The following is a 14,829-nucleotide window of genomic DNA, read 5'->3' as shown; positions in this document are numbered from 1 at the left end:
ATTTTAATGCAATGCTTCATTATTTTGTTCCTTATAATGATAAGTATCATTCTTTCTGTTTTCAATCATGTAAAGTTTAACTTAGAAACAAGATTAGCCCTCTTTCCTCTTCACCCTTTTTATAGTTCTGCTTCACTTTGTTAGAGAAGGAATTTGCATGGTCCCTAGTGACTTTGCAATACCTTGCCTGCAGCAGCTTTGAGGTAACCCTATAATCCTGTATGTGCGACCTAGTTACTTATATGTCTGAATGTCTGGATGGTTGGAAGAGGGTTATCCACCCTCAATAGGTAGAATTATCTGAGTTATTCTTGTTTGTCTCATATTTTGACACATTTCATCTCTATATTTAGAAGGCCAGTTAGGACAGCACCCAAGATTTAATGGTCTGGGCAATGGATAGATTTTAAGAGAGTCAGTTTTGTGGGAGGCGGTTGTACCTGACTCAAAGAGAGATTTTAGGTTTAGGAGGGCTACTTTTAGGAAGAGTGTCATTTATAAATGATTTTGCACACTTCCAAGGAGCTAATCCCAATTTCACAATCTGTTATGAAAGAAGATGCTGGAGGATAATGGCTGGAGTAACAGTTCAATGGTGAGAAATTTGCACCTTTGTCTTTTTATCATAATGTATTTTATCATTTGAGATCCATTTTTGATGGATGTAAAATCAGTTTGGTAGGATTTGTGTCAACCTTTTACATCCTTCTTTCCTCACCTTTTTAGAATTTTGGTGCGATGGGAAACTTCCATGCGTATCTTCATTTTTCTGTCCATTAAATCTCCTTGTTGTTCAACTTCTACGCAAATCTTATTGACCCTGAAATTGATGATCATCTTCTCTTCTCCTATCTCATGTATAGGGAAGTTTTTCTCCAAATTCTTATTCCAATTCTATTTGAGTTACAATTTGACCAATTTCCTCAAGCTGAATTAGATGGAAGTTCACCAATCATCCCTCTTTGAAACCCAAATGGCCAAAGCTTTTGCACGGTTATTGGATCATGCAAAGATGAATTCTAATGTTAAGCTTGATGTCAAAATATTGTGTGAATGGCCGAATACCTTGGCCTTGAGTTTTGTATATTATATATAGACTTTACAAGGATGCTATACATGGAAAGCAAATAAAAGCAAATAAATTCCAGCATGATTCTAGCCCTATACATGTAAACTATAATCTGTCAAATAATGTATGCTAACCGTACAGAATAATAAATGGAGAAATAAGGAAACAATTGTGGGCTAAAATAAGGAAAGAAGTGTGGACAGCAAAGCTGTCCTTTGACAGCCCCCCTCAAATTGATGCAGGTTGATCAACAAGCATCAATTTGCTACTTAGCAAGCAATGTCGATGACGAGGGAGAACCTTGGTGAAGATATCAGCAATTTGTAAGTCTGTGGAAATATGTGGAAGAGTGATAACATGACCTTCAAAGGCTTCACGGATAGAGTGACAGTCCACTTCAATATGCTTTGTGCGCTCATGATAGACAGGATTGGCCGTGATCTGAATAGCACTTGTATTATCGGCATGTAGAGGTGTAGGATCGGTCTCAGAAAAATCTAACTCCGCAAGCAAACCTCGAAGCCGAATGATTTCAAAACAAGCAAGAGACATCGCCCGGTACTCAGATTCCGTAGATGACTCAGAGACTCTGTCTTGCTTCTTCCTTTTCCAAGATATCAATGCATCACCTAAGAACACACACCAACCAGTGATGGAGCAACGGGTATCCACACAACCAGCCCAATCAGCATCACTATAAGCAGCAAGGCGAGTAGAATTGCCTGTAGGGAAGAACAAGCCACGAGTAGAAGTGCCTTGAACATAGCATATGATCCTACGAACAACAGCCAAATGAAGATGACGAGGAGTCTGAAGGAACTGGCTGACTTGCTGTACAGCAAAAGAAATGTCCGGTCTAGTAATAGTGAGATAAACAAGGCTACCCACCAACTTCCTGTATAAACTGGGATCAGCAAGTAAGTCGCCCTCCTCTTTGCGAAGCTTGACATTTAATTCCATAGGAGTATCAACAGAAGTAGCCCCTTGTAGACCAGCTGTAGCCACCAAGTCACTCGCATACTTATGTTGATTGAGGGAAATACCAGAGGGACTATGATGCACCTCAAGACCAAGAAAATATGTGAGAGACCCAAGATCTTTCATATGAAAGGACTCGGAGAGATGAGTTTTGAGCTGACCAAGTAAAGCAAAATCGGAACCAGTGATCACAATATCATCAACATAAACCAAAAGAACAACAATACCCATGTCTGATTTCCGAAGAAACAAGGAAGTGTCATACTTGCTTTGCCTGAATGAAAATTGTAATAAAGTGGTGCGGAATTTATCAAACCAGACCCTCGGAGCCTGTTTGAGACCATAAAGAGAGTGATGAAGCTTACACACATGTGAAGTCGGAGAGAAAAAACAATCCCGGGGGTGGCTTCATATAAATACACTCTTTAAGATCCCCATGAAGAAAAGCATTTTTTACCTCCATCTGATGTAATGGCCAATCACTGGAAGCAGCAAGAGCTAGAATCGTACGAACAGTAGTCATTTTAGCCACAGGAGCAAAGGTCTCTTCATAATTGACACCATATTCCTGATTATTCTCAAGTGCAACAAGCCGAGCTTTGTAACGATCCAAACTTCCATCAGATCGGACCTTGACTGAGTAAACCCATTTGCAACCCAGAGAAACAATAGTGGGAGGACAGGGTTCAATGTCCCAAGTGTGATTGGCCTCTAGAGCGGCAATTTCTTCCTGCATAGCTTTTCGCCAACAATCATGCTTGGCAGCATGTGAGTAGCATGTAGGAATATCAAAATTGGACAATGCAGCAGTAAGGGCTGAAATATAATTGCTAGAACTGGAAGAGGGAAATCCATACCTATTCGGAGGTACAGACACTCGAGAAGAGCGACGTACTGAAGGTGTTGGAGGTGCTGAAACTGATTGAATCTGAAGCGTGGTAGGATCAGATATCGGGTGAGCCACCGAAAGAGACTGTGGGCGGGAGCGTCTCGTATACACAATACCTGGTTGAACGCGAGAACTGAGTGGGTGAAGTTCTGAGAATTGTTGCTCAAAGGAGGGGAGGACCATAGTAGAAGAAGATGACACAGTAGAAGAGGATACAAGAAAGAAATGTTGATTTTCAAAGAAAATAACATTCCTAGAAATACGTGTACGATGTAATGTAGGATCATAGCAAACAAATCCCTTTTGACACATATTATATCCCAAGAAAGCACATCGAACAAATTGAGCAGATAATTTATGTCGCTCATGAGGAGGTAAATGAACAAAGCATACACAACCAAAAATACGAAGGTAATCATAACTAGGTTGCTTAGCAAATAAGCGGAAATAGGGAGACTCCATATGTAGGACTTAAGAAGGTAAACGATTAATCAAGTGAGTAGCAGTTTTTAGAGCCTCTACCCAAAACATGGATGGAACAGAAGATTCTAACAAGAGAGTACATACCACATCTAGAAGATGACGATTTTTGCGTTCGACAACTCCATTTTGTTGACGAGTAGAGGGACACGAACGTTGATGAATAATACCCTTAGAAGCCAAAAATGCTTGAAACTCAGTAGACAAATACTCACCACTGGAATCTGTGCGTAATGTCTTAATAGAAGTAGAAAATTGATTGTCAACATACGCTAAAAACTCAGTGAAAGTACGAAAGACCTCAGATTTAGAACGAAGAAAGTAGACCCAAGTAAATCTGCTATGATCATCAATGAAAGTCACATAGTATTTAAATTTCTCATGTGAACTAACCGGGGAAGGTCCCCAAACATCACTATGGATAAGATCAAAGCAGTGAGATGCTCTACTTGCATGCAAAGGGAAGGGAAGAGTTTTACTTTTACCAAGTTTGCAAGAATCACACTCAAGAGATAAAGAAGAACGATCCTTATTACCAGGTAAATCAGAGTTCAATACATGAGATAAGATCTGAGTATTGGGATGGCCTAAACGACGATGCCACACCATACTAAGATCTGAAACATTATTACAACCAAAAGACTTAATAGAAGAAAGTGGAGAAAAATCTAGAACAGGTAAAAATAGTGGAAACAAGCGCCCTACTTTAGGTCCCTTTGCGATCGTCTCCCCCGTTACCTGGTCCTGCACAATACAACCATTACCAGAAAAATTAACAGCACAATTGTTATCAACTAATTGGCCAACAGAAATAAGATTCGTGAAAAGCTGAGGAGCAAGAAACACATCAGTGAACTTAGAAGAGGCATCGCCGATAGCAGCTATGGGCAAAGAGCTGCCATTGGCAGTCTGAATGGAAGATTGACCAGCGTAGGGCCGAACATGACACAAAGCGGTGGGATTATTAGTCATATGATTAGAGGCCCCCGAGTCCACGTACTAGAGTTTAGTAGAATTGTTACCTTGAAACCCCATTGCTGATAATGCTGAAATTAACATCCGTTGCACCATTTCTGGGGTGCAGGAGGTGCAGGAACAGAGCACGCAGCTGAAGGAGAGTCGTGTGCTGCAGAAGTTGCTATAGGAGGGACAATAACCGAAGTCTGAAATGCTTGGGCCTGACGATTTTGGGGGTGAATACGACATTCTTTGATAATGTGACCCTTCTTCTTGCAATAAGAACAAAACTTCTTAGGGCAAGTGGCAGCAATATGCCCATATTCCTTACAGCAGAAACACTGCAAGTTTTTAGAATGCATAGGTGGTCCGCGTCTTTGGGCAGCATAATGTCACGGACTTAGTCGTTCACTAAGCTCGTGCGGCACTTAGACAAGCCAAGATGCTTGATCTTGCTAAGTCAGCCTTGCTCCCCAATGCTTAGCTCGCTCGGCTAAGACACTCGCGACTCAAAAGCTTAAGAAGCTTGGTAGGCAACTCTTGAAAGAATGGAAGTTCTTATTAACTCAAGAAAGCCTTTACAAGTGCTTGGATGCTCACTTGCTTGGTTAGGAAGTGATTTGGGCGGTGCCTTGGCCAAATGAGGCCCTCACCTATTTATAGGCACCAAAGGAACTCTCTGGAACCTTGGAGGGTTCCTTACAAATCAAGAATATTCTAGAACATCCTACCCTATTCTATGTACAACCCTATGTACAAGAATATACAAGAGATTCCTAGAAGTCTCTAGAAAGCCTTGAACTCCTCTCATGCCTTCCACCATAGTGTAGAGATGTGTGGACATCTCTAGGCATTTCTAGAACCTTCCACACTCTTCCCACCAATGGCTTAGTGTAGATGGCTCTAGGAGTCTCCAGAAGCTTCCCTTCTCCTATATAAGCCCATGGGGAGGGTCATTTGAAGCATCTTGTGACACTCTCCCCCACTGATGCCGTCGACGTCCTCGTCGTTGCCTCATTCTGAAACCTCTCGATGTGTTTCCAGAACTTTCGCAAGGCATCTGCATGTTCTCAGCTTACCTGCCTCTTAGGTAGTCCTTTCCATCGGACTAGATACTCTATCACAGGAGGGACCCCTTGTCTCCTGGTGACCCTTTCAGCCAGGATATTCTTCACCTCCTTCTCCCGTGAAGCTCCATATGGATGCAGACCCGTGCGCTTTCGATGCTTAGAGTGTTGCTTCCTCTTACCCATTGAGTTCACCTTTCCCTTGGTGACCTCTTCCATGTGTGTGCGGGCTACCTCAGCTCGCTCCTCTTTTTCCTCCTTTACTTGCACCCCTGCTAGTAAGGAGGTCTTAGGCGTACTAGGCTTCGGGTTGAATTGGAGGGCACCTAGTAGCTGCATTGAGCCCATATGTGCTTCGTCCTCCTGCTCCCTCTCCTCGATCATGGCACTAAGCGCCTTCCTCTTTGGACAATCCCGTGCCCAATGTGGACCGTCACATAGGAAGCATTTGATTTTAGGCGTGAACTCCTTCCTTTCCGCCTTACCCCTTCCTTCTCGAACGTTAGGCGTCTTGCCTGATCCATTTTTAGGAGCGTTGTGGTCCCTTGGAACCTCGTCTCCCCCACCCATGGCGTGGCTATCCTCCAAAGACTCAATCTTGGAGGAGTCTCCCCTCCTATAATCCGTTAAAGACTCTGCTACTGCCATAGCGGTGGCTAAGTCTTGAACGACTCGGCGCCTTAATTCCTACTCAGCCCACCCTTGCAGGTTATCCATGAAGTTGAATAGCAACTCCTCCTCAGTCATGTTAGGAATCTCAAGCATGAGGAAAGAGAATTCCTTGACATAGTCGCGTATCGAGCCTGTGTGCTTGAGACGCCTCATGTTTTTCCTAGCCAGGTAAGCCACGTCCTCGGGGTAGAACTGCCTCTTGATCTCCCTCTTGAAGTCCTCCCACGTCTCTATGGTGCAAATGCCTTTCTCCATATCGGCAAACCTTCGACGCCACCATAGAGTAGCTGTGTCAGTAAGGTAGAGGGTTGCAGTTCTTACCTTAGCCGCCTCATCCGTCAATGCGATAGCCTCGAAGTATCGCTCCATATGCCATAAGAAGTTATCCAACTCTTTGGCATCCCGTTTGCCACTAAACCCATGTGGCTTCGGCACCTCCACCCTAGATGCCTCATGTGTGGCCATGACCCGTGCCGTCACAGCAGCCTTGTAGATGGCCAACTCCTGCTTAACTTCTTGGTCTCGGGACTCCATTCGAACGGCCAAGGCCTCTATCCTTGACTCCATGCTAGCAAGCATGCTCAAGACCTTTCCTTGGAAGGACTTGAACTCCTCGTGTGACACTGGCTGAACTTGTGAGACTTGCACCCCCTCACGAAGGTCTTGGATCTGCTCCCTTAGATCCTCTAAGCCTTTCTCCATGCCTTGCTCGATCAAGTCCAACCCCTCCCGAGTGTCCGCCATGGCTAGCTCCACCTTGGCTAGCCTTGCCTCTATGTTGGCAACGGCATCACGAGATTTATCCTTCTTACCCCTGCCCCGTGCAGTAGGCTCGGTCTCCCTTCCACGGGTTTGCTCGCTAGTCTCCTCCACGTTAGAGCCCGACATGCTTCCTTTGCTATGCCTACCTCGTAACCGCGCTCTGATACCACTTGTCACGGACTTAGTCGTTCACTAAGCTCGTGCGGCACTTAGACAACCAAGATGCTTGATCTTGCTAAGTCAGCCTTGCTCCCCAATGCTTAGCTCGCTCGGCTAAGACACTCGCGACTCAAAAGCTTAAGAAGCTTGGTAGGCAACTCTTGAAAGAATGGAAGCTCTTATTAACTCAAGAAAGCCTTTACAAGTGCTTGGATGCTCACTTGCTTGGTTAGGAAGTGATTTGGGTGGTGCCTTGGCCAAATGAGGCCCTCACCTATTTATAGGCACCAAAGGAACTCTCTGGAACCTTGGAGGGTTCCTTACAAATCAAGAATATTCTAGAACATCCTACCCTATTCTATGTACAACCCTATGTACAAGAATATACAAGAGATTCCTAGAAGTCTCTAGAAAGCCTTGAACTCCTCTCATGCCTTCCACCATAGTGTAGAGATGTGTGGACATCTCTAGGCATTTCTAGAACCTTCCACACTCTTTCCACCAATGGCTTAGTGTAGATGGTTCTAGGAGTCTCCAGAAGCTTCCCTTCTCCTATATAAGCCCATGGGGAGGGTCATTTGAAGCATCCTGTGACAATAAGCTACAGTTGCCGTCCCGGAACTGCCATGAGATTGCTCCAGAATAGCTCGAGTACTAAGGCGTTGCTCTTCGCGAAGTAACTCACCAAAACAAATATCAAGAGAGGGAACAGGAGATCTATTTAGTAAAGAGGAGTGAACAGATTCATATTCCGGACGTAGTTTCATAAGAAACTAATCATGCCGGGTAGTCGCGTGAATAGTCTGAATAGTTGAGAGAGCGGCAATAGGAACATCCGCTGTAACCAAATCAGCATATTCATGCCAAAGAGTCAAAAATGCCGAGTAGTAGTCCTGGATGGAAAGACTACCATGTTGAAACATGGCAATAGCATGTTCTAACTGAAAACAACAAGCATCGTTATCCTGATGATAAACTTTCTTCAAATAAGCCCACATAGATTGAGCGGAGCGATGGGGCCGCAAGTGGGTGACAATATGAGGCTCCACTGAACCAAGAAGCCAAGACATGATGCTTGCATCAAGCACAGCCCATGAAGGAGAAGACCCAACATCCTGAGATTTGTCAAAAGTGGATGGTTTTTCAACATCTGTGCCATCAATATGACCCCAAAGGTCTTTTCCCTTGAGAAAAAGTTCAAACTGAAATGCCCAGGTAGAATAATTTGTGTCTGTAAACTTAACACACAGAGGTGTGGAATCCATAGAAAATAAATAGAACCCGAGACAAAAGGATGGACTAAAAAAATCCCAGAAGAAAACTGATCCATGACAGCCACAAAAATACCGAGAAAAAATGGTTGTGGTTGGGTGCAGCACGGATCAACACAGACTTGACCGAAAGACACGAGAGGCACCTCCGAAACCGAGAAGACAGAAAAGAATTTGAGGGAAGAAAAATTAGCAACCTTGCTCTGATACCATGTCAAAATATTGTGTGAATGGCCGAATACCTTGGCCTTGAGTTTTGTATATTATATATAGACTTTACAAGGATGCTATACATGGAAAGCAAATAAAAGCAAATAAATTCCAGCATGATTCTAGCCCTATACATGTAAACTATAATCTGTCAAATAATGTATGCTAACTGTACAGAATAATAAATGGAGAAATAAGGAAACAATTGTGGGCTAAAATAAGGAAAGAAGTGTGGACAGCAAAGCTGTCCTTTGACACTTGAAACCAAGAGGTCTTATACAATCATCACTTCAGTAGATGTGTTTTATGATTTATGAATTGTCGGAACTTGCTATCCTGCTTTTTCATTGTCCCTTTCTTTGTGACCGTGCTGAAGGTTGTTTTTCTTACTCTACGGGTATGAAGGCTACTTCACAGGATGAGCTTGACTTAATGGAGGAAATAAGCATAGAAGCAACTTGCTAACACAGAGAGTTCCAGAATAAAGTAAACAGAAGATTTAAGAGGGACTTCCAAATAATAAGCTACAAACTCTGAAACATAACTGTATCATCTAATAATCTCAAACAACCTACTGGAAAGTAAGAAGTTAATTCCTTAATATCAACAGAAAACTGAAGTTCAAGTTATAGTATCTTTCTCAATCCTCCCAGATCCAGCTCTGATGCCAGAATTCAAACATATCCTGTTGTAGCTTACTCCTTGCTTGAATTGTAGTCGTCTGAAATGGGATAATTAAAGGGTGAGCTCAAGAACTCAGTAAAGAGCACATAATACAATATGGTAGCTCACAAACTTTTAAACCTATGGTTTCATATCCAAATGACAAGTATAAATATGATTAAGTTAAAAAAAAAAAAAAGTAATATCCAATGCTTTCAAAAAATTCTCATGTTTTCATATATGTGTTTATGTTCAGGCATATGTATTTTCAAATAGTATGGATTACTGAGAGTTCTGAATCTGATAATAAATACAGATCAAAATATCAAATAATTTTCACAATTACCCTTAAGCGTCCAGATACAAAATTGAAAGCCAACAGCTTAACCCCCTGCTGGCTAGGATTGATCAGGGTGGCTAGCTTCAATGTGTTCCAAATGAAACTGATGCGTAGAACAATTTCAATTAATGGTACCCAAGGCCAATAATGCCCCTGCTTGGTAGGGTCCAGATCTAACACACACTTACACCATGGTGTGAGGTTTGAAACTTATTCCTTGTCAACCAGGGCCAGATAGCTCAGATAGTGTCATGGGCCTGAGACTTTGTACAAACCCAGATATGAACAGATCTTATTGTTTTAGGTTTTGGATTTGTGTTTAGTATATCAAAAGAAGGTTGGTAGATAGTAAATTTAGGGAGAATTGGGTCCTTTCTTGAATTTTTCAATGTTTCTGAAGGGTGTTGTTTCAATCTCGGTTTTGTATCCAATGGACACTGGTTAATCTATCCCCTGATTTTGGTTCAGCAGGTGAACAAGGCAATTTTTTTTGGTTAACAAAAATTTGTGGGTTTTAGTAGATATCTGTGCATGTGGGTATGAATAAGAGATTTTGATTTTGTTGATGAGAATCTAAGAAAGTGAGGCAGGCAGAATTCCTCCCTTTTTAAAAAAGAATAAAGGGGACAGCTCATGTAATGAGACAGTTTCACAAACTATCTAACCCGTGGAATATCATTTGACATGAACAACACTGTGAATTTCATATTTAAGGCTTTAACATTTCCATGGCAAGATTTGCCACTTTCTAGGTTTGTACTTCAAAACCTATATTCTTAGGCTTCCAAAACTTGAAGATAAAAAAATGTTTGATCTCCGACTTTGGATCTCCTAAAGAAACATAGAAATCTCCCTTTTCTGTGATTCTTCTTTGTTTTCCTTTCTCCTAAGTTAACAGACACCTTGTGTCTTCAAAATGAAAGGTTTAAAGAACTCTAGGACATTTAGGCCCTGTTTGGGAACTGTTTTCAAGAATAGTTTTCTGTTTTCTAAAACAAAAAAACTGGAAAACATGTTTGGCAATTAGAAATTGTTTTCTATTTTCTATTATTAGAAAGAAAATAGAAAATAAGGTATTTTCAGAGAACATTTTTTAGTTGTTTTCACTTATATTATGATTAAAAATAAAGGTGTGGACATAAAAATTATTTTTAAAAATATTAAAAACAGGTTAAAAACATTTTAAGTTTTCAAACAAACTTTTGTTCTACTAAACATTATAAAACAGTTTTCAAAAATGTTTTTAAAAACTATTTTTCAGAACTGTTTTCAAAAACAGTTACCAAACAAGGCCTTAGGTTCTCCTACTTCTTGGTGAATTCTACAAATGACCCTTGATAAATCCCTCATTACTTCTGTGTTAACCTTTGGATTTCCCAAGATGTCTTCAATTATTTAATTAAGATCTTTTTTCTTTTTTTTCTTTTTATCCCATTTTGACTTATTTTTATTGAATATAATAATAGATCAACCCTAGGTAAACTAACTCCATCCAGAATTGATCAAACAAAATGACTAATTATTAAATTACGAAAAAGCCTAAAAATTAGGTTTTAGGTATAAACCTAAACACCTAATTTGAAGATGTTAGAACATGATATGTACTATGGGCCAAAATCCTAAATAGTTTAAGCTTTTAGGAGAGTTGATGATTCATCATGGTATTTGGTTAACAAATTTGAGTCCTCCACCCATCTACTCACCTATGATCACAAATTTGTGATTTGTTTGTCTGCATGTTTGTTTGTCTCTTCATGTGCAGATATGGAGCATGCCTTTCGCTTGGTAAGTCTCAAAAAGAATGAAAGTGGCTGCGCATCAGATTCATCCCTCCTGTGCCCCAAATAAAATAAAGTGAATTAAGCGTGGAGTTTTTAGGGTGTTGAGAGCATGATGTACATTGTGCGTTCAATAGAATACTAGGTTCATGGGTTATCTTAGCATTGTTTGGATGATTCGATTGGAAAACAATGCTACAATCTTTTGGGAATAATGAGGGCAACAAGGAGATGAGATGACATAAGGTTCTGTCTTAGCATCTCTGCTCTCTCATGGATATATGACACCTGTGGATGGAGGTGGTTCTCTTTGCAAATCAAGGAAAAGTTAATACTGCCCACTGGGCCCGCCTCCGAATGTCAGCATTAAGTTGACTTCTGATGGATGCTTCTTGGGAAATTCCAGCCTAAGGGTATCATGATGATCTGTGGAGCTTGTAGGGTAGACACGATCTACGTCTTCTCTGGCTTTGGGGTCGGGAGCCTAATTGTAGAAGGAATTTCTCAGTTCTCTCCTGAGCTTCTATGTTGTGTAGAGGTCCTTGGAAATGTGATGATTAGAAAAGGAGGATTCTTGACCTCTAGGCTTTGCTAATTAGGTCAATGGGCTGGCTAAGGGAGGAACTAGATCTGTGTTTATTTAAGAGTTCATAGCTTAATTTTATTATTATTCTGTAGAAGCTTGTAGGGATTATCACCTGATCTTTCTAATCCATAAAAGAAAAACAGGAATAAAAACCTTTCAAGGCAAAGGCGGTGATGTTGTTTGGCTGTTTGCTATGCTATTTTTGTTTTTTCATGTCAATAAAATCTAGTCTCATGCTTCCATGTGTGTCTGTACACACACACACACACTCATATTAACTGTCCAGTAAATTCTGAATCTTATTCTTTTTTAAAAAAGAAATATGCCTAAATAAACACAAAGTTGAGCGTAATCATAAAAAGAATGGAGGCCTGTCAGGAAAAAAAAGACATAAAAAGAATGGAACTGAGTAAAACTGCACACATACACACACACACAGTGTTCCATTCTTTTTATGATAATGCACCTTCTTCAGGCACCTGAAAAATTCCTTATTTATCAACAATTTTTATCATAATCAAACCTGGGTCTTATATTACACTCATGTTTTTGGATATTTCTTATATGAATCTATATACCTTCTTTTTTTGCAATTTAAATAATTTGAAGTTTCATAATTTTTAGAGAGCCTTATGTCTTCGCTGAATGTTGAATATAGACTAGGAAATTCATGAATTGATCACAATCTTGCATCTCATAATAATATGTGCTTTGGGAGACAATGAATACATATCTGAAACTTGAATCTTTTTCTCAAATGCGTCCAAGTGATCCAATACCCTTCTATTACTATGTTGGTATTATTTTGTGTCAATATTGTATGCTTACTTGCTGAGAAAAAATGGGTACTTAGATAAAGGTAGCATATGTGGTTGTTTTAATCTCTTTTTGCAGTCCAGTAGATCTTTTTAACTGTAAAAATCATTACATTGAAAACTTTTGAGCTGCTGAAAGATAACTTTGTTATTAAACTCGAAAAGGAGGGTAAATTTTGTGACTTCAATTTTATAGTTCTGAATTGTCCGTTTTGAATGAAATGGAAATTTTAGTGCACTTAACATGGAAATTTTCAGTATTAAGTATTGAATGCTCCTGACCACATGTAATTTTGGCTCTAAACTGTAATTGTGATGTGATGATGCAGCTTCAAAATCCTAGCTTGGACATCCACAAGGAAGGAAAGTACCTTATGCTTGGCATTCAGGAGCTGGTATCTGGAGATCAGTGTGAAGGGAGATTTGTATTTGGGCGTGAAAGCAAGAAACCAAGGGAGCCTTGTGACAGCAACAGATTTACAAAAGATGGAACAAACCCGAAGAGCTTGCTACAAACTCTTCTGATGCGAGCAGGGCATTCCCCTCCAAAATACAAAACAAAGCACCTCAAAACAAATGAATTCAGGGCACTGGTGGAGTTCAAGGGAATGCAGTTTGTGGGGAAGCCCAAGAAAAACAAGCAGCTCGCAGAGAGGGATGCAGCCATAGAGGCATTAGCCTGGTTGACTCACACATCTGACAACAGTCAGGGTGAATATGGCGAAGATGAGTCCCCTCCCGATGTCACTAACAACATGCTAAAAATTCTTGGAAAGCGCAGAAGATCAAAGGGTCGATGATGGATAAATTAGCATTTGCCATGTTTGTTTTCTTCAGGTATATGGGCAATCTTACAGTTGCAAGAGAAACTATAGGTATTTTCTGTGAAATTTGCGGCCAAGTTATAGGTACATTACACTGTAGTGTATATAAGAGGAAAATTTTTGAACAATTAGGTGGAGCTTGTCATTTATTCCACAACCCATTCACTTTATGTAAAAAAAAAAAAAGATGAATAAATTACTCTATTCATATATCAACTCTAATAATTATTCAACAATTCCAAATATCAATACAAACAATCAATCCTCATTTTTTGAGAATGTGATTGACATTAATCTCCTTAATGTCTTGAACTGTGCTTCCTTTAACAATTTCAATGTACATAAACTGTATGGAGCATTTAGTTCAAAGTTGGGAAGCAAATCTTTACTGCCAAAGCATCTTCAATTTAAAAGCATATGGGGTTTATTTCTGTTCTTGAATGTTGGGAAATATGGTATGCTCACAAATATTTTGGAAGATGCTCATGCTACCACTTAGGGTTGCTTTCTATGATGGTCCGAGTAGTCCCCCCCTCGTTATTGGTTGACTTTTCTTTCCCCTTGGCTTGTGCAGGATACGAGGTAGAGTGCATCAAGCGTATCCCATATTTTTGGTGAAGTCCCACATGTCTTCTCTTGTAAACATCTTAACTAGGTTTGTAATTGTAGTTTGAGACAACCCAAACCTATGCATAATCAAGGATCAAAATATGGGTGGTTAGATTTTAATGAAATTTTGAGAAGTATAAAAAGAATATTTATGAAAATCTAGAAAAAATATTAGTAGAACGGAAATGAATCAAAATTCATTAAAATGTTGAGATAAGCTTTAAGAAATGATAAAATAAATAATAATACACATTAAAGTTGCTTTATTGAAGATAACAATTTATATGTGATATAATTTGTGAAATCCAATAATAATATAATGTGTAGATAAAAAATATGAATTTTCGAAGTGTGCGCTCAATACTAATATGCAATAAATATTTGATTTAATTAAATGTCAATACTTTATATCAATAACATTCTAATGGTTCCCTTTCATACCAAAATGAAAACCGATTTGGTTCCATAAAACCTAAGAATGATGAAAACTCTTCTTGATGGAGATAATATTAGTACCATGACATAGAGTCTGTATGATATTGATTATAAAGTCACGATAAAAACTCATTTTGATGGAGATAATGTTGGGTTTGAAGTTTGCATGTCATGCATAAGTCTCAACCCTTACACATTGCTTCTCCATTAATGGGAAATCACGAATTCACCCATGTGCTTGTTTGGAATCCTCCTTGCATCTAAT

The 14,829-nt window shown here is 39.8% G+C and overlaps 1 protein-coding gene across 2 annotated transcripts in view; it reads left to right on the top strand.

Moving 5' to 3' along the window:
* Nucleotides 1–13,818, top strand: part of LOC117905328 (DExH-box ATP-dependent RNA helicase DExH3) — a 97,407-nt gene extending 83,589 nt beyond the window's left edge. For both annotated transcript variants that reach the window (XM_034818238.1, XM_034818239.1), the window contains exon 19: nucleotides 13,026–13,818. In XM_034818238.1, the coding sequence (XP_034674129.1) occupies nucleotides 13,026–13,496 (471 nt within the window). In that variant the 3' untranslated portion in view covers nucleotides 13,497–13,818. The remainder of the gene's footprint in view (nucleotides 1–13,025) is intronic.
* The last annotated feature ends 1,011 nt before the right edge of the window (nucleotides 13,819–14,829 follow it).

The sequence above is a fragment of the Vitis riparia genome, chromosome 18 (genome assembly GCF_004353265.1).
Source record: "Vitis riparia cultivar Riparia Gloire de Montpellier isolate 1030 chromosome 18, EGFV_Vit.rip_1.0, whole genome shotgun sequence".
NCBI classification, from domain to species: domain Eukaryota; kingdom Viridiplantae; phylum Streptophyta; class Magnoliopsida; order Vitales; family Vitaceae; genus Vitis; species Vitis riparia.
The sequence above is the reverse complement of the archived record's forward strand: the minus strand, read 5'-3'. Positions and strand labels throughout refer to the sequence as shown.